General features: G+C 49.1%; 1 protein-coding gene across 2 annotated transcripts in view; it reads left to right on the top strand.

Annotated features, from left to right (window-relative positions):
• LOC143804742 (acyl-coenzyme A amino acid N-acyltransferase 1-like) overlaps window positions 1-21,499 on the top strand; it is a 509,727-nt gene that overhangs the window by 457,341 nt on the left and 30,887 nt on the right. For both annotated transcript variants that reach the window (XM_077283144.1, XM_077283150.1), the window contains exon 3: window positions 64-266. In XM_077283144.1, the coding sequence (XP_077139259.1) occupies window positions 64-266 (203 nt within the window). The remainder of the gene's footprint in view (window positions 1-63; window positions 267-21,499) is intronic.

Below are 21,499 nucleotides of genomic sequence, written 5' to 3'. Positions count from 1 at the left end.
AAAAGGTGAAGCTCCTTTTTTCTGGGCTTCAATATTGTGGAATCCATTTTTTCTTCTCTTTAGGTGAAGGACCCTTTCTGGGAATTATCGACATGTTTGGAGGTGTTGGTGGCCTACAAGTGTTTCGCAGTAGCCTCCTGGCCAGCCGTGGGTTCGCCTCTCTTGCCCTGGCTTATGTAGCTTATGATGATTTACCAAAGGTACTGCATGAAGTGGATTTAAAATATTTTGAAGAAGCCGTTCAGTTTCTATGTAATCATCCAAAAGTAAGTTAGAATTTTTTATAGAAACATGTCAGCGAGTCTTACGCCTTATGGATTCCTTCAAAGATTAGACATGTCATTAATGGATTGTTTCCATAATATCAATTGTCGATCAGTGGCTTACAATCCTGAAATAAATAAAATTGTTAACACCTTGACAGGAACTAAATGCAAACAACATATTGGAGCCTGAGCTATGGCAAAGGTGTGGAGGGCAGCACTGCCTGATATAGTACATGCTGGATGGTGATTAGCTGGAGAATCCAAACCCTGCAGGATACAGCAGGGTTAAATTCCTGTAGATTCTGGCTGTTGCCCTCCTATAGCCATTTGAAAACAGCATACAGATGCAGCAGTGCTGAGGAGTGCTACAAGAGACAAACCTAGCTAGTCAGCCTGTGCGCATGAAGTGTAAGGTGGCGCTGAGGCTAATGCATGCTAATTACTGACATTACAGTTGCTTGTAATTGTAAGTGCTTATACAGTAGTGATGAGCGAATGTGCTTGCCACTACTCGTTATTCACACGAGTATCACTGTTCTCGGTGTACTCGGCGAGCACCGATAATTTCCGGGATTATTCGGCGGGAGCTCGCGTCTCCTCCTTTTAATTTTGGCACTTTTTAGAATGCCAATGACCATGCAGGGATTGTCTTCCATGCACTGTAATACCGCTGCCATCTTTGTTGTGGTATTAGAGTGATTAGCTGGCCGCACAGCATCATCAGGTCTATAAGAGAACTGACGGCGTCCTGCTCGGTGCATTCTACTCCAGACTCAGCTACTGTAGGGAGAGCTGCTGCTGAGATAGGGTCAGAATTTATTAATTAGTGTGGGGCTACTAGTGTTCAATCCACAAATCCTGATAAACCAATAGTTCTTTTTAGGGCTATCTCGGGGGTATATAGATCATTGTGCTAGGTAGGCAGGGGAGTCTATGTGCACAGATCCACATCAGTGTAAGGCATGCAGGCACTGTATGTGAGTATATAGATCTCACTGCATACATCAAAAGTCTCCATTACTGTCTGCTGCTGTGTATTTTATATAAACGTAGCTGCAGGTATCCGTGGCTAGGATTTTTTTTTTACACCTTATACCTGCTAATTTTATTACAAAGCAATCCATTACCCCTTTTTTCTACATTTATTTGCTTGGTCACATTGCAGACTACAGCCAGGTCATTTCAATACAAGAGCGTGAAAATCTAAGAATTTAAAAAGGTTTTCTTTGTCCCAGGCATCTGGAGCGCCCCCAGACTCAGGGCAATGGGGTACTCGGTACCGGGTCCCTCTGTCTTGGTTCTGGGGATGTCACGGTGGCCCGACCCGATCCGTGGCCCTGCTAAGGGGCGTCCAATTAAAGGTGTAGGTGGTGGTGGTTTAGGTCGCGGTAAATAATGAGGACACAAGGTTGCAGTCTCTTTACCTTTTACTGTAGACTTCGGCATCCACAATCCACAATCCAGAGCACTGCTAACAGGGCTTGCTGAGACCGGCCGGTCCAAAGGCACATCCAGAGTTCCCTTTGCAGGTGGAAATCAGTAGCCTTCCTACTTGCACCTGTGTGTTGTAGTACCTCCCTGCTGAGCACCACGGGATAGTCCTCACAACTCTTGTATCTGTTTCTGATGTTCTCTCTCTCCATCCCCCAGTTTGGATAGGACGCACCCGTATGACGGGGGTAGGCCTGGAGCTATTTTATAGGGACACTAGAGATGCCCCTCTCCCACAATTTGCCTCCGTTGTCTGCTTAGGTGCAAAGGTGAGACAGCCAACCTAAAGTCAACTGTCCTCCCGTGATTGAAGTAAAGCGTAGAGCCAGTACTCCCTCGGTGTTCCGGCCACCGGCTACGCGCCTCAGAAGGATGTTGCCACGATCTTAGGGCACGACTCCTCCCGGTATTATCTCCTTTGTTGCTGTGATCTCGTTTCTCACTTCTCCACAATATACTTCGCTTCTTGTCCTTTCTTAAGATACCGCCGCAATAAAGTGCAGGCGCGGCTCCATAATGATCTGTCTCTCACATAATGATCCTCTGTCAGGATCCCACACCTGACAGGTCCTCCCTGGAACTCTCCCAGGCTGCTTTCTCCCTAACTTCCTATCCAACCCCCTGTTTTACCCAAGTGTGAGGAGTGGCCTAGTAGATAGGACCTTTTGCTCCCCCTGGTGGCCGGAGTGTGAAGTGTAATGTCTGACTGTGATACCTGGCAAGGTGAACTCTATTAGTACAATCAAACGTACCATCACTCCCCCTGGTGTAAGAGTGACGTTACTGCAACGACCAGACTCTGGGGCGCTGCACATCAAATGTAAGTGAGCAGAAAATTCTGGCCTTTTATTTTGTAACTATAGCATTTTTTGGAATGTCTTACAACATTTTTGGACACCATTTTGATGACCAAAAAATCTTTAGCTGGCCCAAAAATATTTAGCTACAGTTCTTATATTTATCACTATGATTTATAAGCTACACGCATTGCATATAATTGCGCTAAATATTTTACAATTTTAGTACTCCAATTTTTTTTTTAGTGTCATAGCCTACTTATTGACACAATTTTGGTGGGCCCAAAAAAATCAAGGCCACATTTTGATCAGTCTGTTATATCTGTGCTGTATAAAAACTTGCTTTTCAGGCATACATTCCACTTTTTTGTCTGTCTGCTACCCTTGTTCTATACAGTATTTTGTGGTTAATTTTTTTTAAAATCCAGGCCACATATTGAAACAGTATGTTATCTCAGTCAGATGCCCGATCTATCTGTGGTCTCCAAATACTTGCTTTTCAGGCATACATTCCACTTTTTTTTCTGCTACCCTTGGTCTATACAGAATTTTGTGGTTAAAAAAATTTAAAACACTCCAGGCCACATATGATAACAGTCTGTTATCTCCGTCCATCGCCTGGTCTATCTGTGCTGTACAAAAACTTGCTTTTCAGGCATACATTCCATTTTTTTGGCATTGTGTTAGCCTTCTTCGTGACAGTAATTTTCTTTTAAAAAAATAAAAAATTCCACATATTGAGCATTGTGATTTCTCTGTCAGATGCCTCCTCTATCTGTGGTTTAAAAATTGTTGAATTTGAGTGCTCCTTTGAACTGGTTTGGGTTTGTCTTACCCTAGTTATTAATAAAATTTGATAAAAACAAAATAAAATTTTTTCCAATATTCCATTGAATTAAAAGTATGTTTTTTCGGCACACTGATCACATATAAGTTCTCAAAATTAATCCATTTGTATTGAATTTTTAAAATATTTCAGTTGTCCATTTAAAATGGGCAAGGCAAGGGGCAGGGCATGGGGAAGTGGACATGATGCTGATGGTGCATGCAGAGGACGAGGCCATGGCCAAGCTAAAAGTGGGCCACAACAAAGACCCACATCTTCTCGCTCAACCTTCCTGTCCAAGTTTCTAGGGGACTGCAGCACACCACTATGTTGTGAATTCCGTTCTCGGGCTCCCTCCTGTGGTCGTGAATGGTACTTTGGTGAGTTCTGTCCTTGGGCACCCTCTGGTGGCTTTGAGTGGAACTGCTGATCTTTGAGGTTGGCTTTCTCAGCTGCCCTCGTTTATTGCTGCTGCTGGCTTCCCTATTTAACTCTGCCCAGGTCGTTAGTTCATGCCAGCTGTCAATGTCTCAGTACTGGTTCAGATCTCTCTTGGATTTCTCAGATGACCTGTCTACTCCAGCAGAAGCTAAGTCCTTGCTAGTCATTTGCTGTTCACCGGTTTTTGAATATATTTTTCAGTACATGCTATGTTTCAGTCCAGCCTGCTATTATGATATTTCCTTGCTAGCTGGAAGCTCTGGGGGTGCAGAGCTGCACCTCCACACCGTGAGTCGGTGTGGAGGTCTTTTTGCACACTCTGCGTGGTTTTTGTAGTTTTTTATACTGACCGCATAGTTCCCTTTACATCCTCTGTCTATCTAGTGAAGATTCGGCCTCCTTTGCTAAAATCTGTTTCATTCCTGTGTTTGTCACTTCCCTCTTAACTCACAGTTAATATTTGTGGGGGGCTACCTTTACTTTGGGGAATTTCTCTGAGGCAAGGTAGGCTGCTATTTCTATCTTTAGGGGTAGTTAGCTCTTAGGCTGTGAAGAGGCGTCTAGGAAGAGTTAGGTACGCTCCACGGCTATTTCTAGTGTGTGTGATAGGATTAGGGATTGCGGTCAGTAGAGTTACCACCTCCTCAGAGCTTGTCCCAGGTTTTCTGTTTTAACCATCAGGTCACTTCGGGTGCTCCTAACCACCAGGTCCATAACACACTATTGAAGCCAGAGCATTGTGAAACGGTTGTTGGTTGGATAGCGGATACTGTTTCCTGTCACTTAGCCACCACCACCACCACGTCTTCCACACGGTCAAGTCTGAGTAGTCGTGAGTGTGGACCGCATATTACTCACCATGATTCTCCTTCCTCCCACCATGCTGAGTGCCCTGAGACAACTGATCCCACACTTGGACACTCCGAAGAGCAGTTCTATTTTCTCTTTAAAGATTCTCGACTCTCGGCCGGTCAACTTGAAGTTGGGCAAGATGAGATCGCATGTAGCGATGGCCAAAGATTTGAGCAGCCTCGGTCACATGAAGGCGATGATGGGAAAGTGTCACAAGAGGTGGACGATGATGAGATACAATTGTCATGTCAGACGCTGTTCACACTAGGGCGTCCGACAGACAGCGGTAATTCCACATACGTCCACTATACGCTCAGTGGCGCCCACGGCCTTTAAATAGTCGTGCTGGACTTGGGGCGTCACCGATTATAGCTTGTGCTTTGTGCCTAGCAATTCCGGTCTGGAGTGGTGGTCTTGTTGTAGGAATATCGTATCTGGTGGAGTATTATCCTTTGTCATATTCCTCCTTCCTATATTTGTATTTGTTGTGCCCTGTGCACAGTATAGTGTATTCCTGCGTGTCTGCGGCGTGGTGCGTTTTTCAGTTTTCCCTGTCTGTGCTTTCTGTGGGGATTGGTGTGTGGTCTCTTCACTGGGTGGTGGGTGGTGGTTTCAGCTTAGGGCTGAAACAGGAGACAGGGTCAGGCCTGGCGGCCCAGACATGCACACTTTTAGTGTAACTTCTGGGAAAGGGACAGACAGGGTTTCCCTAGCCTGACGGATATCGCAGGGGCCTGGGTAACCAGCCTTAGTCTACCCAGTACTCCCGTGACAACAATTGCCAGAAAGTCAGGAGAAGGAGCAGGGTGCGGATGTGGAAGATGAGGTGGTGGATGACATAGTGACTGACCCAACCTAACAGGAGGACATGCAGAGCGAGGACAACAGCACAGATGGGGAAAGAGGCATAGCACCCCAACAGGCAGGAAGAAGCAGTGTGGAGGCCACAGACAGAAGGCGTGCATCCATTCCCCGTAACACCAACATGATGGAAGTTGCCAGTTCAACTGTTAGATCTTCCCGAGTCTGGTTATTTTTTAAAAACTTTGCCAATAACCCCAAACAGGCCATTTGCAGCACCTGCCATGCCCGCATCAGCAGGCGTAGCAAAATTACCAGTCTGAACACCACAAGCATGATCAGGCACATGGCAGGAAAGCACCCGACTTTGTGGGCCAAACCCCAGGCTACAGGAACACTGTCTGCAGGTGACACCACTGCTTCTTCCACTGTTTCGTGTACAAGCCAATCCCCAGTCTACAGTGCATGCAAAGATGCCTCGCACCTGTTGTTGCCCACAGCCAAATAGCACCATCATCAAGCCTGTCCACATCCTTGCCCCAGTATAGCCTTCAGTTGTCTATTTCCCAGTCATTGGAATGCAAGCCGAAATACACAGCCAACGCCCCACAGGCTAAAGTACTAAAATCTAACATTTCTTGAAATGTTGCCTTTTAGGCTTATTGAGACGGAAGCTTTCTACAACCTGATGGCAGTGGCTGTCCAAGGTAATCGGTCCCCAGACACCACTATTTCTCCCGGTGTGCATTACACCAGCACATGTCCCACAACATCACCCATGCCCTCAACAATGCTGTTACTGGGAAAGTCCACCTAACCACAGCCACATGGACAAGTGCTTGTGGGCAGGGATGGTACATCTCACTGACTGCACACTGAGTTCACATAATGGAATCTGAGACCCAGATGGAACTTGGGATGGAACACATCCTCCCGACGCCGAGGATTGCAGGCCCTGAGTCAATCAGTGTTGCCCCCCGTCTACAGCTCCTGAACTTCCTCCTCCTCCTCTTCATCCTCCATCTCTGAAAATCAACACATCAGTCATAAGCTGGAAACTCTGCAGCACAGCCTCAGCCAAGCTGCAACAGGCTGTGCTGAAGTTAATCTGCATAGGTGACAAACCGCACAATGCAGAAGAGTTGTGGACAGCGCTGAAAGAGCAGTTAGATTTTTGGCTGACACTAGGGTTGAGCGAAACGGATCGTTCATTTTCATAAGTCGCCGACTTTTGGCAAAGTCGGCGTCTCATGAAACCGAGCCGATCCCTGTGTGGGGTCTGCCATGCGGTACCCGACTTTTGCGCCAAAGTCGCGTTTCAATGATGCTAAAAGCGCCATTTCTCAGCCAATGAAGGTGGACGCAGAGTGTGGGCAGCGTGATGACATAGATCTCAGTCCCCACCATCTTAGAGAAGGGCATTGCAGTGATTGGCTTGCTTTCTGCGGCGTCACAGGGGCTATAAAGGGGCGTTCCCGCCGACCGCCATCTTACTGCTGCTGATCTGAGTGTAGGGAGAGGTTGCTGCAGCTTCTTCGGAAGCAGGGATAGTGATAGGCAGGGTACATAAAGCTAAAAACCGCTTGTGCTGTAGCGATTTCCACTGTCCAACACCACCTTTTGATTGCAGGGACAGTGGAAGCTACATTTTTTTTTTCCTCAGCGCTGTAGCTCATTGGGCTGCCCTAGAAGGCTCCCTGACCCTGATAGCTGCGTTGCTTTGTGTGTATGCCGCTGTGCAAACCAACTGCTTTTTTCAAAGCACAAATCCTGTTTTTCCTTCCTTTCTGCACAGCTATCTTGTGTGTTTGTCCACACTTTTGTGTGCAGCAGTCCTTTTTACAGCTGCCTGCCATACTTTTCTGAGATAACTGCAGGGAGATAAATATTGGCAAGTCTGCCTCCGTGCTATTGCTGTGTGTGGCATCTGTCTGTCATTGTGTGGCACCGAAAACACTGTGTAATACTTGGCCATTTTTTTTTTTTTTTTGCTAAATTCTCCCTTTTCCAAAAAAAAAATTAGTGGGAGATAAATATTGGCAAGTCTGTCTCCGTGCCATTGCTGTGTGTGGCATCTGTCTCTCATTGTGTGCCACTGAAAACACTGTGTAATACTTGGCCATTTTTTTTGGGGGGGTACATTCTCCCTTTTCCAAAAAAAAAATTAGTGGGAGATAAATATTGGCAAGTCTGCCTCCGTGCCATTGCTGTGTGTGGCATCTGTCTCTCATTGTGTGCCACCGAAAACCACTGTGTAATACTGGGCCTTTTTTTTTTTTAGGGTAAATTCTCCCAGAAAAAAAAAAAAATAATAGTGGGAGATTACGATTGGCATTTCTGCTTGAGTACTGGTCCTGTGTGTGCCATCTGTCTCAAATTATTGGGGCACAGAAAACCTAGAGTGTAACATTGGGCCTGATTTTCCTTTCAGTGTCAGGCACCTATAAAGGTATATATAAATCCTACAGAAGTTTGAGTTCACCTTATAAGTTGTTTTACAGTAACAAATAGCGTTACTTTGGTTACGTTTTGCAAACAATGAGGAAGTCTAGTGAAAGAGGTCGTGGCCGTGGGCGGTCATTGTCAGCTGGTAATGATGGTAGTGGTGGTGGAGCATCAGGTGGTCGTGGTAAAAGCAGTACAGCACCTAAGTCTCGAGTTGTTGAGCCAGGTTCGTTGTCTGGCTACACAAGGCCTCGAACGCTCTCTTTTCTGGGAGTAGGAAAACCACTTTTGAAGCCGGAGCAGGAGGAACAAGTATTGGCTTTCATTGCTGACTCTGCCTCTAGCTCTTTCGCCTCCTCCTCGGAAAGTGCCAAATGTCAGAGCAGTGCATCGTCAGTGGATGCTCCCGGTCAGGAACAAGTCGCTTCCTTGTGTCCTTCACTAAAAACAACAGTTAAGGAAGCGACAGTCAACACAACAGGTTACTCCATGGAGCTCTTTACACATACCGTTCCTGGGTTAGACAGTGAAACAGTTAACAGGCCATGCCCATTAGAAGTTGAATCGGACATGGAGTGCAAAGATGCACAGCCACAGCCAGATTACTTTGCTGTTCCTTTGACTCAGACCAGAACATTGCCCTCGCAGTGTACTGAGGCAGAATCAAACCCAGCGGAGACTATGGTGCCCCGTCACGGACGCTATACCACCGGCTTACACGGTGACACAGACGAAATCGCACACGACATAGAAGAGGAGGTCATAGATGACCCAGTTGTGGACCCGGATTGGCAGCCATTGGGGGAACAGGGTGCAGGCGGCAGTAGTTCTGAAGCGGAGGAGGAGGAGCCGCAGCAGGCATCAACATCACAACAGGTTCCATCTACCGGGCCCGTATCTGGCCAAAAACGCGTGGCAAAACCAAAACCAGTTGGAGGACAGCGTGGCCATCCGGTTAAAGAAGCTCAGTCTGCAATGCCGGAAAAGGTATCCGATAGTAGAAAGAGTGCAGTCTGGCATTTTTTTAAACAACATCCAAATGATCAGCGCAAAGTCATCTGTCAAAAATGTTCAACTACCTTAAGCAGAGGTCAGAATCTTAAAAGTCTAAATACAAGTTGCATGCATAGACATTTATCCACCATGCATTTGCAAGCCTGGACTAACTACCAAACGTCCCTAAAGGTTGCAGCACCCTCGGCCAATGAAGCTAGTCAGCAACGCTACATCCCTTCCCTCCCTGTAAGCCGACCATTTCCCACACCACCTGCAGTATCTGTGCAGCTTTCGTCGCCAGGCCAAAGCAGTCAGGGAATCACCAGGTTAGTAGTAGGAAACACTGCATGTAGGGCACCGGCAAGAATACCATCTCCAACCCTCTCTCAGTCACCCATGTCCACTGGCACCACCGCTAGTTCCACGATCTCCAGCTCTCCAGTCCAGCTCACCCTACATGAGACTCTTGTTAGGAAAAGGAAGTACTCATCCTCGCATCCGCGTACACAGGGTTTGAACGCCCACATTGCTAGACTAATCTCATTAGAGATGATGCCCTACCGGTTAGTTGAAAGCGAAGCTTTCAAAGCGCTGATGGACTACGCTGTACCACGCTACGAACTACCCAGTCAGCACTTCTTTTCTAGAAAAGCCATCCCAGCCCTCCAACAGCATGTTAAAGACCTCATCGTCCATGCACTCAGGCAGTCTGTGACTACAAAGGTGCACCTGACAACAGATGCATGGACCAGTAGGCATGGCCAGGGACGTTACGTGTCCATCACGGCACACTGGGTGAATGTGGTGGATGCAGGGTCCACAGGGGACAGCAATATTGGGACAGTTCTGCCTAGCCCACGGTCAAGGAAAGAGTTGGCTGTAGGCGTTCGCCCCCCCTCCTCGTCTTCCTCCTCCTCATGCAGAAGCGAGAGCTCGTCCACAGACCGCAGTCGCACATCCACTCCATCCGCAGCTGCCACTGTTGCACACCAGGTGTGCCATTATGGGACAGCTAGTGGCAAGCGTCAGCAGGCTGTATTGGCAATGAAGTGTTTGGGCGACAACAGACACACCGCGGAAGTTCTGTCCGAGTTCTTGCAGAATGAAACTCAGTCATGGCTGGGCACTGTACATCTTGAGGCAGGCAAGGTAGTGAGTGATAACGGAAGGAATTTCATGGCAGCCATAGCCCTTTCCCAACTGAAACACATTCCTTGCCTGGCTCACACCTTAAACCTGGTGGTGCAGTGCTTCCTGAAAAGTTACCCGGGGCTACCCGACCTGCTCCTCAAAGTGCGCAGACTTTGCTCGCATATCCGCCGTTCGCCCGTACACTCCAGCCGTATGCAGAACTATCAGCGGTCTTTGAACCTTCCCCAGCATCGCCTAATCATCGACGTTGCAACAAGGTGGAACTCCACACTGCACATGCTTCAGAGACTGTGCGAACACAGGCGTGCTGTTATGTATTTGTGGGAGGATACACGGGCAGGCAGTTGGATGGCAGACATGGAGTTGTCAGGTGTGCAGTGGTCGAAGCTACAAGACCTGTGTCAAGTCCTTCAGTGTTTTGAGGAATGCACACGGCTGGTTAGTGCAGACAACGCCATAATAAGCATGAGCATCCCCCTAATGGGTCTGCTGATGCAAAGTTTGACGCACATAAAGGAGCAGGCGTCTGCAGCCGAGGAAGAGGAAAGCCTTGATGACAGTCAGCCATTGTCTGGTCAGGGCCGTGTAGAGGACGCTGTAGCGGGCGAAGAGGAGGAGGAGGACGAGGAGGATGATGGGGATGAGTACTTTTTGAATGAGGAAGCTTCTCCTGGGCCAACAGAAATTAGTGGCGTTGCAAGGCCGGGTTCTGTTTTTTTAAGAGAAACAAGTGACGTAGATTTGCCTGTAACTGCCCCTCAAACCAGCACAACCGCAGATTTGCCAACAGGAACTTTGGCGGATTATGCCTTACGTATCCTCAAAAAGGACCCATGCATTATTAAAATGATGAGCGATGACGATTACTGGTTGGCCTGCATCCTTGACCCTCGCTATAAAGGCAAATTGCAAAATATTATGCCACATGAGAACCTCGAACAAATCTTAGCAACCAAACAAGCTACTCTTGTAGACCGTTTGATTCAGGCATTCCCAGCACACAGCGCCGGTGATGGTTCTCACACAAGCTGCAGGGGGCTACATGGCAGAGGTGTTAGAGGTGCACAGATCAGAAGTGGCGTTGGACAGAGGGGTTTTCTGACCAGGTTGTGGAGTGATTTCGCAATGACCGCATACAGGACAGGTACTGCAGCATCTATTCAAAGTGACAGGAGACAACATTTGTCCAGTATGGTTACTAACTATTTTTCAGCCCTTATCGATGTTCTCCCTCAACCGTCATTCCCATTTGATTACTGGGCATCCAAATTAGACACCTGGCCTGAATTGGCAGAATATGCGTTGCAGGAGCTTGCTTGCCCAGCAGCTAGTGTGCTATCAGAAAGAGTATTCAGTGCTGCTGGTTCAATATTAACCGAAAAAAGGACTCGTCTGGCTACCCAAAATGTGGATGATCTCACCTTCATTAAAATGAACCACTCCTGGATTTCTAATTATTTTGCCCCACCTTTCCCGGCTGACACCTAGTTTTCCTATAAAAAGGTCTTGCTTGTGAACTGGTCTTACTGAGTGTTCAAATCTCTTAATTTGCAGCAGCTGTATGACCAGCATACGACATGTTTACACATCCCCCAATGGGAAAACTCCCCCCACGGGGCCGTTGTCTCACTCTCGACACTTGGCGCAAGCACCCGTTAGTTACAGTGCTGTTTGTCAGAAGAGGTGGGTGTGCTCGCTTTTGGTCGATGGCACTGCCACTGGGTCCCTCATAGTACAATGTAGTATCTCTGGCGGTGGTGGTGCGCACCCAACGTCAGACACACCGTTGTAACATGAGGGGCCCTGGGGCGGTACCGCCGGCCACAAGAGAGTTCCCCCCCCAGCTCAAACTGTGCTCTACCACGTGCAAAATTAACTCGCACAGCTCCACCAATGTTTAGTCTATGCGCTGACATCATTCAATGCCTGGCACTGACAAACAATAACAATTTGTTGACATCTATGATGCTAGTTAAAGTAGTCTGGGTCAGTGTCCTATATTGATGGAGCGCCCCCACACCGCCGCAGGGCCGAGGGGATACCCGGAGCCGGGCCTCTAGTTCTCAGTCTCGGGGTTGTCACGGTGGCTAGACCCGGTCCGTGGCCCTGTCCGTCAGTGGGGGACGTCCGGTGTAATAGGTGGTAGTAATGATAGCGGTGGAGCGGTGCAGTGGTGGGGTGTAAGTCGCGGTAAATAACGAGGACACCAGGTTGCAGTCTCTTTACCTCTTTACTGGAGATCTCTGAGTCCTCAGTCCGGAACACGGTTCACCAGGCTACGCAAGTCCGGCCGGTCCAATGGCACCTCCAGAGTTCTCCTCTCAGGTGGAAATCTGTGCCTTCCTTCTAGCGCTATGTGTTGTAGTCCTTCCCTGCTGTGCTTACGGAAAGTAACCCCACAACGGTTGTGTCTGTTTCTTAAGTTCCCTCACAACTCGATTTGATGTTCCTCTGCAATCCACCCCTTCCCTGTATTCAGGTTGGAATGGCACCCGTTTGTCAGGTAGGCCTGGAGTTCTTCCGGGACCCTAGAGTCGCCCCTCTCCCGCAATTGCCCCCCAAGACTTCATAGGTGATATGTGGTAGACAGCCCGCCTGAGACCGACTGTCCTGCCGCTGTTTGGAGTATGGCTTGAAGCTGTATTCTAATCCACTCCCTCGGCGTTCCGGCCACCGGTATTGCGCCTCAGCAGGGTGCTGCCTCTTTCAGCACAACCCCTGCTGGTATTCTCCTTCTGCTTGATCTCGTTTCTCACTCAGCACAATCTGTCTCGCTTCTAGTCCTTTCCTTGAGTCCCGCCGCTTCCAGGAGCCTGCGCGGACCCGTTACGTTCTTTCAATGCCAAGCCTCTGCCAGGATCCCACCCCTGGCAGAGACCCTACAGTCTCTCCCTTCACAACACCCCCTGCCACAGGGTGTTGCTCCGTTCAATCCCGTCAGCGTTCTCCCTAACTTCCTGCCTGACCCCCAGTTTACCCACTATGGTGGGGAGTGGCCTAATGAATAGCACCCTTAGCTCCCCCCGGAGGCCCAGCTGTGAAACATATTGGTGTCTGTGATACCTGATTGGAGGAACTCCTTCGGTGCCATCGAACGTACCATGGCTCCCCTTAGCGGCGAAGCCACAGTACTGCAACGACCAGAACTCTGGGGCGCTGCACTCCCCCCTGGTTAAACACAGTACTCCGGGACTGGGAAGAAAAACAACAATACAGATTAGTAAACAGACATACAATTTTGTTGAGTGCAAAACAATAAGTATACTTGAACAGGCTTCCCTTTATGGGAGGTGAGGACACTTTTAACGTTACAAACATGGTCAACATTATAAATTACAGGCTATGCATAACTCCTGTTACCCAACCGGGTATTCTACTTAGTGCAAATTCTGGAACAATAAATTAACATTGCCTTTAAGAAACATACACTCTTAGTTTACCAAAGGCCTTCCTATAATCACATTACAGGGTAAGGTAACTTCACATTCTCCTACTTTGAACCTGCAGGACCGCCTGTCCCTATGGCACCAGACCTACTGCCTCTCCTTTCTTTTACAGGACCGCCCTGTTCATCCAGGGCCTACTGCCTTTCTCTACTATACATGGTATAGACATAACATTCCTTTCGTTTAAAGAACTCTGAGCCAGCTCTACTCGGCTCCTTTAAGGACTCACTCTCTAACCCCTACGGGTTCACTCTCTGTCCTTAGTAACAAAGTAACTTTCAATGGGGACGCGGGGTTTACCTTCTATCCTCACCTTCATTATTACTTTGCTTACTTTCAACTATGCAGACCTCTATCTCTACCCCTACGGGCTCTCTGCATCTTTTCTTTCTGCAAACATTATTTAGACATTTCAACAAATTCAACACATATAACTTAGCATGTAAAACAGTTACATTTCTTTTCAAGGCATCATTATGGCATTACTGTTCTGCAACAGTATCTCTCTCAAGTTCAGTTTCTCACATCCCCTTTAAGAGGGGACCAAGTCTTTCTAAGGTAGCTCGTCTTCTCAGCCTACCGGCCCATGCAAAGGTTCCGGCATGGTATCTTCGCAAAGTGTCTTTAACTAAAACCGGTAGGAACGGTATCTTCACAAAGTGTCTTTGGCTCAAACAAATAGGGCAAATATCTTCGCAAAGTGTCTTTGGCTAAAACCAGTAGGGAGCACCTTTAAGAAGGTGCAAACTATTTACAAGGGAAGTTCGAATCATGCACAGTCCATGATTTCTGCAGTTTGTATAACTTTTGTGCAACAACTTCAGAAAAGGAAAACAAACAAAGAGGATCCCGGGTCAACAGAGGGATCCATTAACCCTGGGCGGGTTTAGCAGCAACTTAAAGGAATAAAAGACAAAGAGTAACTATTTACATTTTCATAAAGTGACTCTTCTTTCAGAAGTTTCCATGAGGCGCCACCTGGCGGGCGGACCCCTGCAATTCAGGTTTCAGGTCCACTCCCGCTGCCAGATACACCCCATGGGTTCGGGTCTGTTGCACGACCAGGTCGTGCGCGGCGATCAAGGTCTGTGTTCCCACTTCTCTCTGTGCTGGCACATCCGGAACATCGGTCACTCGAAGGGGCACCTCTTTAGGCACGACAGTGGTGGCGGCGATCGGGTGGCAGATCGCAAGTTCTGTGGTCAGGCAGGTGGGGCCGACCAGGGTGGTTACAGATCGGTCACACGGCGGCACTTTGGCCACAGGGGCTGGTTTCTCTTTCTTGTAGACGTTCAGAGCGAACCACCCCTTTTCCCCAAGGTGCCGGGTGTAGGTAACACTGTCTCCCGGATAGAGGTCTCGATCGGGGTGACCCTCTCTAAGGTGTGACTCGACATCCCGTCGGTTAACAAAGACCTCTGCGTATAGCCCCGGTTCTTTAATGAAGCCCCAGCCTCCTTGGAGTTTAAAGACGGTGATGATGCCCTGCCTGCGCGGGGCCTGGTGAGTGGTGGGGTCCTTACGGGCCCGGTCCTTGACCGCCAAATCTTTTTGATGATAGGCCTCCCGTTTAGCCTGATGTGTTTTCTCTTCCTCTCGCCACCGCTGTTCTAGCTGGATCTGGTATTCCTCCCAGCTTAGGGCCTGCACCATTTCTCCCTTCTGAGTCCCCACCCCGGGGAACCCCATGAGATTGGATCCAGGGTTCACCCAGCGGCACACCGTGCGCTCCGCGCTGACCTCACATGGCAAGGGAGTAGGGGTGATTGGGGCTCGCATACGGTGTTCCATGCCCGTGGCTTCCTCCCATGGTAACAGGCGCTGAAGTCTATGGGTCCCCGGGAGAGGTGGTGCTGCTACGGGACCCACTAACACACCCTCTGCTAGTGGGGTAGGATCGGCGGACTCACCCACTGGTACGATTCCACTTTCCGCGACAGGTCCCGCTGGTTCTTCCGATGTCCGGGAATCCACTGCCGGTCCCACCTGATGCGGGGCCTGGACTCTTACATGCAGTTGGAGGAGCTGGTTATATAAATCCTCCATCTCGGCTCTCAGGAATTTGGTGTTATCCACGGAGGACAAGCTGCTGGGCTCAGCCGGGTAGTCAGGGGAGACTTCCACTTCAACCCCGCTGTCGGGTTCGGAGCTGCTGGCCATAGCGTCCTCCACGTGGGTCGCTTCCTGGTCTTTTTCCCGCTCTCTCCTGCATGAGCAGTTTCGTTTTCTCTGCCTCCGCCCCCCATTAAGGATTAGGAGGCGGATCTCTGCTGCTGACGGACACGTCCTCACTGCACAGAAATATTTAGACTGGGCGGCCATTATTCTTCGCGCTCTCCAGCTCGTCTACGCCCACTCCACGCCCCTCTTCTCTTCCTGCGCTTTCCTCAGCGCTGCAATGGCGGCGGATTTTGGCGGCAAATGGCACAACACAGTCTTACAATAAAGTACAGTCCAAGCACAGTAAATCACAGTCTCTAGGCACACATGACCTGATTCTTCAGGCTTAAGTAGATCCTGTTCGTGACGCCAAGTTTTGGAGCGCCCCCACACCGCCGCAGGGCCGAGGGGATACCCGGAGCCGGGCCTCTAGTTCTCAGTCTCGGGGTTGTCACGGTGGCTAGACCCGGTCCGTGGCCCTGTCCGTCAGTGGGGGACGTCCGGTGTAATAGGTGGTAGTAATGATAGCGGTGGAGCGGTGCAGTGGTGGGGTGTAAGTCGCGGTAAATAACGAGGACACCAGGTTGCAGTCTCTTTACCTCTTTACTGGAGATCTCTGAGTCCTCAGTCCGGAACACGGTTCACCAGGCTACGCAAGTCCGGCCGGTCCAATGGCACCTCCAGAGTTCTCCTCTCAGGTGGAAATCTGTGCCTTCCTTCTAGCGCTATGTGTTGTAGTCCTTCCCTGCTGTGCTTACGGAAAGTAACCCCACAACGGTTGTGTCTGTTTCTTAAGTTCCCTCACAACTCGATTTGATGTTCCTCTGCAATCCACCCCTTCCCTGTATTCAGGTTGGAATGGCACCCGTTTGTCAGGTAGGCCTGGAGTTCTTCCGGGACCCTAGAGTCGCCCCTCTCCCGCAATTGCCCCCCAAGACTTCATAGGTGATATGTGGTAGACAGCCCGCCTGAGACCGACTGTCCTGCCGCTGTTTGGAGTATGGCTTGAAGCTGTATTCTAATCCACTCCCTCGGCGTTCCGGCCACCGGTATTGCGCCTCAGCAGGGTGCTGCCTCTTTCAGCACAACCCCTGCTGGTATTCTCCTTCTGCTTGATCTCGTTTCTCACTCAGCACAATCTGTCTCGCTTCTAGTCCTTTCCTTGAGTCCCGCCGCTTCCAGGAGCCTGCGCGGACCCGTTACGTTCTTTCAATGCCAAGCCTCTGCCAGGATCCCACCCCTGGCAGAGACCCTACAGTCTCTCCCTTCACAACACCCCCTGCCACAGGGTGTTGCTCCGTTCAATCCCGTCAGCGTTCTCCCTAACTTCCTGCCTGACCCCCAGTTTACCCACTATGGTGGGGAGTGGCCTAATGAATAGCACCCTTAGCTCCCCCCGGAGGCCCAGCTGTGAAACATATTGGTGTCTGTGATACCTGATTGGAGGAACTCCTTCGGTGCCATCGAACGTACCATGGCTCCCCTTAGCGGCGAAGCCACAGTACTGCAACGACCAGAACTCTGGGGCGCTGCATTGACACCAGTAAATACTAATTTACTGCCAAATTACTTTGTCATAAACTCTGCAGATGAGCCCACCCCTGTACCTAAGCATGCCACCCTTTTTTTATTTATAGTTGTTTTGCGAGACATTAACATCTATTTATTTTTTGGGAGTACTAACTGTGTCAGACACTTCTTGCAATACTCCTCCACTGACCACAATGCTGCCTGGAGTGCCTGCCTTTGTATCCATGTAACCGATTTCAAACTGCCATGACTGCCTACTGTTTGTTATTTTAGGCCTTTGTTAGCCTGTCTGCGGCCCCTACTTGCAATACTCCTCCACTGACCACAATGCTGCCTGGAGTGCCTGCCTGTGTATCCATGTAACCAATTTCAAACTGCCATGACTGCCTACTGTTTGTTATTTTAGGCCTTTGTTAGCCTGTCTGCGGCCCCTACTTGCAATACTCCTCCACTGACCACAATGCTGCCTGGAGTGCCTGCCTGTGCCTGGAGTGCCTGCCTGTGTATCCATGTAACCGATTTCAAACTGCCGTGACTGCCTACTGTTTGTTATTTTAGGCCTTTGTTAGCCTGTCTGCAGCCCCTACTTGCAATACTCCTCCACTGACCACAATGCTGTCTGGAGTGCCTGCCTGTGTATCCATGTAACCGATTTCAAACTGCCATGACTGCCTACTGTTTGTTATTTTAGGCCTTTGTTAGCCTGTCTGCAGCCCCTACTTGCAATACTCCTCCACTGACCACAATGCTGCCTGGAGTGCCTGCCTGTGTATCCATGTAACCGATTTCAAACTGCCATGACTGCCTACTGTTTGTTATTTTAGGCCTTTGTTAGCCTGTCTGCAGCCCCTACTTGCAATACTCCTCCACTGACCACAATGCTGCCTGGAGTGCCTGCCTGTGTATCCATGTAACCGATTTCAAACTGCCATGACTGCCTACTGTTTGTTATTTTAGGCCTTTGTTAGCCTGTCTGCGGCCCCTACTTGCAATACTCCTCCACTGACCACAATGCTGCCTGCCTGTGTATCCATGTAACCGATTTCAAACTGCCATGACTGCCTACTGTTTGTTATTTTAGGCCTTTGTTAGCCTGTCTGCGGCCCCTACTTGCAATACTCCTCCACTGACCACAATGCTGCCTGCCTGTGTATCCATGTAACCGATTTCAAACTGCCATGACTGCCTACTGTTTGTTATTTTAGGCCTTTGTTAGCCTGTCTGCGGCCCCTACTTGCAATACACCTCCACTGACCACAATGCTGCCTGCCTGTGTATCCATGTAACCGATTTCAAACTGCCATGACTGCCTACTGTTTGTTATTTTAGGCCTTTGTTAGCCTGTCTGCGGCCCCTACTTGCAATACTCCTCCACTGACCACAATGCTGCCTGCCTGTGTATCCATGTAACCGATTTCAAACTGCCATGCCTGCCTATTGTTTGTTATTTTAGGCCTTTGATAGCCTGTCTGCGGCCCCTACTTGCAATACTCCTCCACTGACCACACCAATGCTGCCCGTGTACCCCTGGAACCTATTTAAAAGTTCATAGAGCCTAGTTATATATTTTATTTACTATTAATAAGGCCATGATGGACTACGCTGTACCACGCTACAAGCTAACCAGTCGACACTTCTTTTGCGAGCAAAGCCATCCCAACCCTCCACCAGCATGTAAAAGACCGCATTGTCCATGCACTCTGGCAATCTGTGAGTACAAAGGTGCACCTGACAACAGACGCATGGACCTGTAGGCATGGCCACGGAAGATTACGTGTCCATTACGGCGCAATGGGTTAATGTGGTGGATGCATGGTCCACAGGGGACAGCCTACTAAGTCTGTCTGCAGTCCCTAATTCAAATTGTCCTCCACTGTCTAAATCGGAGCTTCCACCTTCTGGCTTTCGGCCTATAGTATCAGATATTAAACTGCATTTGGCCTTCAACTTTGGTTACGGCTTACTAACGGTGTCTGCCCCTGCCTGGTGTTTTTCCTCAACTGAATAAAGCTGAGCTTCAACCTTCTGGCTCTAATTAAGTGCTGTGTTTTTAAAAATTGGTGGTTAGGGCCTACTAACGGTGTCTGCCCCTCCCTGGTGTTTGCCCTAAACTGAATAAAGCTGAGCTTCCACCTTCTGGCTTTTGGCCTATAGTATCAGATATTAAACTGCATTTGGCCTTCAACTTTGGTTACGGCCTACTAACGGTGTCTGCCCCTGCCTGGTGTTTGTCCTCAACTGAATAAAGCTGAGCTAAAACCTTCTGGCTCTCATTAAGTGCTGTGTTTTTAAAAATTGGTGGTTAGGGCCTACTAACGGTGTCTGCCCCTCCCTGGTGTTTGCCCTCAACTGAATAAAGCTGAGCTTCCACCTTCTGGCTTTCGGCCTATAGTATCAGATATTAAACTGCATTTGGCCTTCAACTTTGGTTACGGCCTACTAACGGTGTCTGCCCCTGCCTGGTGTTTGTCCTCAACTGAATAAAGCTGAGCTTCAACCTTCTGGCTCTCATTAAGTGCTGTGTTTTTAAAAATTGGTGGTTAGGGCCTACTAACGGTGTCTGCCCCTCCCTGGTGTTTGCCCTCAACTGAATAAAGCTGAGCTTCAGTCTTTAGGCTTTTGGCCTAAAGTATCAGATATTAAACTGCATTTGGCCTATTAGTGTGTTTGGGCCCTTAAAACAGTGTCTGCGGCTCCTGGGTTTGCTACTCCACTGAACAAAGCAATGCCGCCTGTTTAGTCCTGTTACCAATTTTGAACTGCATTTAGCCTACTTTATTCTTTGGCCCTATATCTGTTTCCTCCTCATCCTGCCCATTGCCCAGCCACTGCTAGATGAGTCTGCTGGTACATTGACCTAGACCACTACATTCCCCTTGCACTCTACACAGCCAGAATCTGACCCTGCTGAAAGTAAGGTTCCCTTTCCCGCATGTTATACCACCTTACACAGTAACAAAGAGGAAGGTGCAGATGAAAGTGCAGGTTCCTTCATCAGGTGGGGGGGCATACTCGTTGGCGACGTCACTGGCACAGGGCCCCTCAGAGTACGCAAAAGTGTCGCTGCTGGTGGGAGGCGCCCCCGCCGTGCAAACACACTGCTGTACTTTGAGGGGCCCTGTGCCAGTGCCAATGCGAACGAGTGTGCCCCCCTGCTTGCTCAGGATCACAGCACTTGCAACGTTGAAATACTTACCTCTCCCTGCTCCACCGCCGTGACGTAGTCCACGATTCCTGGGCCCACTAAAACCTTGAACCAGCCCTACCCCCCACAACTTTTGCCAAATGACCCCCAAGTTCCATTGAACAACTATTATTATAAAGTTAATTAAGATTGACAAGCTTCAGAAACAAGAATGGATGTTTTTGCATTAAAATAGGCACTGTAGGTGTTTTCCTGGCCTCCACTCGCTGCCGACTATGCTTCCCCATTGACTTGCATTGGGTTTCGTGTTTCGGTCGATCCCCGACTTTTAGCGATAATCGGCCGACTGCACTCGACTCGACTCTGGACAAAGTCGGGTTTCACAAAACCCGACTCGATCTTTAAAAAATGAAAGTCGCTCAACCCTAGCTGACACTGCTGAACCTACAGCCAGGCATGTTCGTGTGTGACAATGGTTGGAACCTAGTTGTGGCTCTGAAGCAAGGTGAGTTCACACACGTACCTTGCCTGGCCCATGTGCTTAACCTCGTGCTTCAACATTTTCTGAAAAGCTACCCAGAGCTGCCTGATTTGCTAGTGAAAGTACACCGCCTATCTGCCCATTTTAGAAAGTCAGCTACAGCTTCAGCCACCCTTGCCATGCTTCAGCAGCATTTGTAGCTTCCGGCTCACCGACTGGTGTGTGATATCCCCGCGCGTTGGAACTCTACACTGCATATGTTGGAAAGGATTTGTGAGCAGAAGAGGACAGTTCTTGACTACCAGTATCAATAAGACCATTGTTATTCAGTTCAGACTCCACACATAAGACCTCAGGAGTGGACATGGATGTCAGACATATGCACCATCCTCCAAACCTTTGAGGACTGCACCAAGATGCTGATAGGCGTGATGACATAATTAGCGTCACCTTTCTGCTTCTCTACTTTCTGAAAACCTCTCAGCTCACAACTAAGGAGGATGCATTGCAGGCGGAGCACGAGGACATGGAGCAAGGAACCATCCAGGGTGATTACACACAGCCCAGCCTCATGTCGTCCCAGTGTGGATTGGTAGACAATGAGGAAAGGAGGAGGAAGAACAGGAGCTACTTTCATGCGCTATAGACGGTACTATAAGCACAGCTGTCA

The sequence above is a fragment of the Ranitomeya variabilis genome, chromosome 1, assembly GCF_051348905.1.
Source record: "Ranitomeya variabilis isolate aRanVar5 chromosome 1, aRanVar5.hap1, whole genome shotgun sequence".
Taxonomy (NCBI): Eukaryota; Metazoa; Chordata; class Amphibia; order Anura; family Dendrobatidae; genus Ranitomeya; species Ranitomeya variabilis.
The sequence above is the reverse complement of the archived record's forward strand: the minus strand, read 5'-3'. Positions and strand labels throughout refer to the sequence as shown.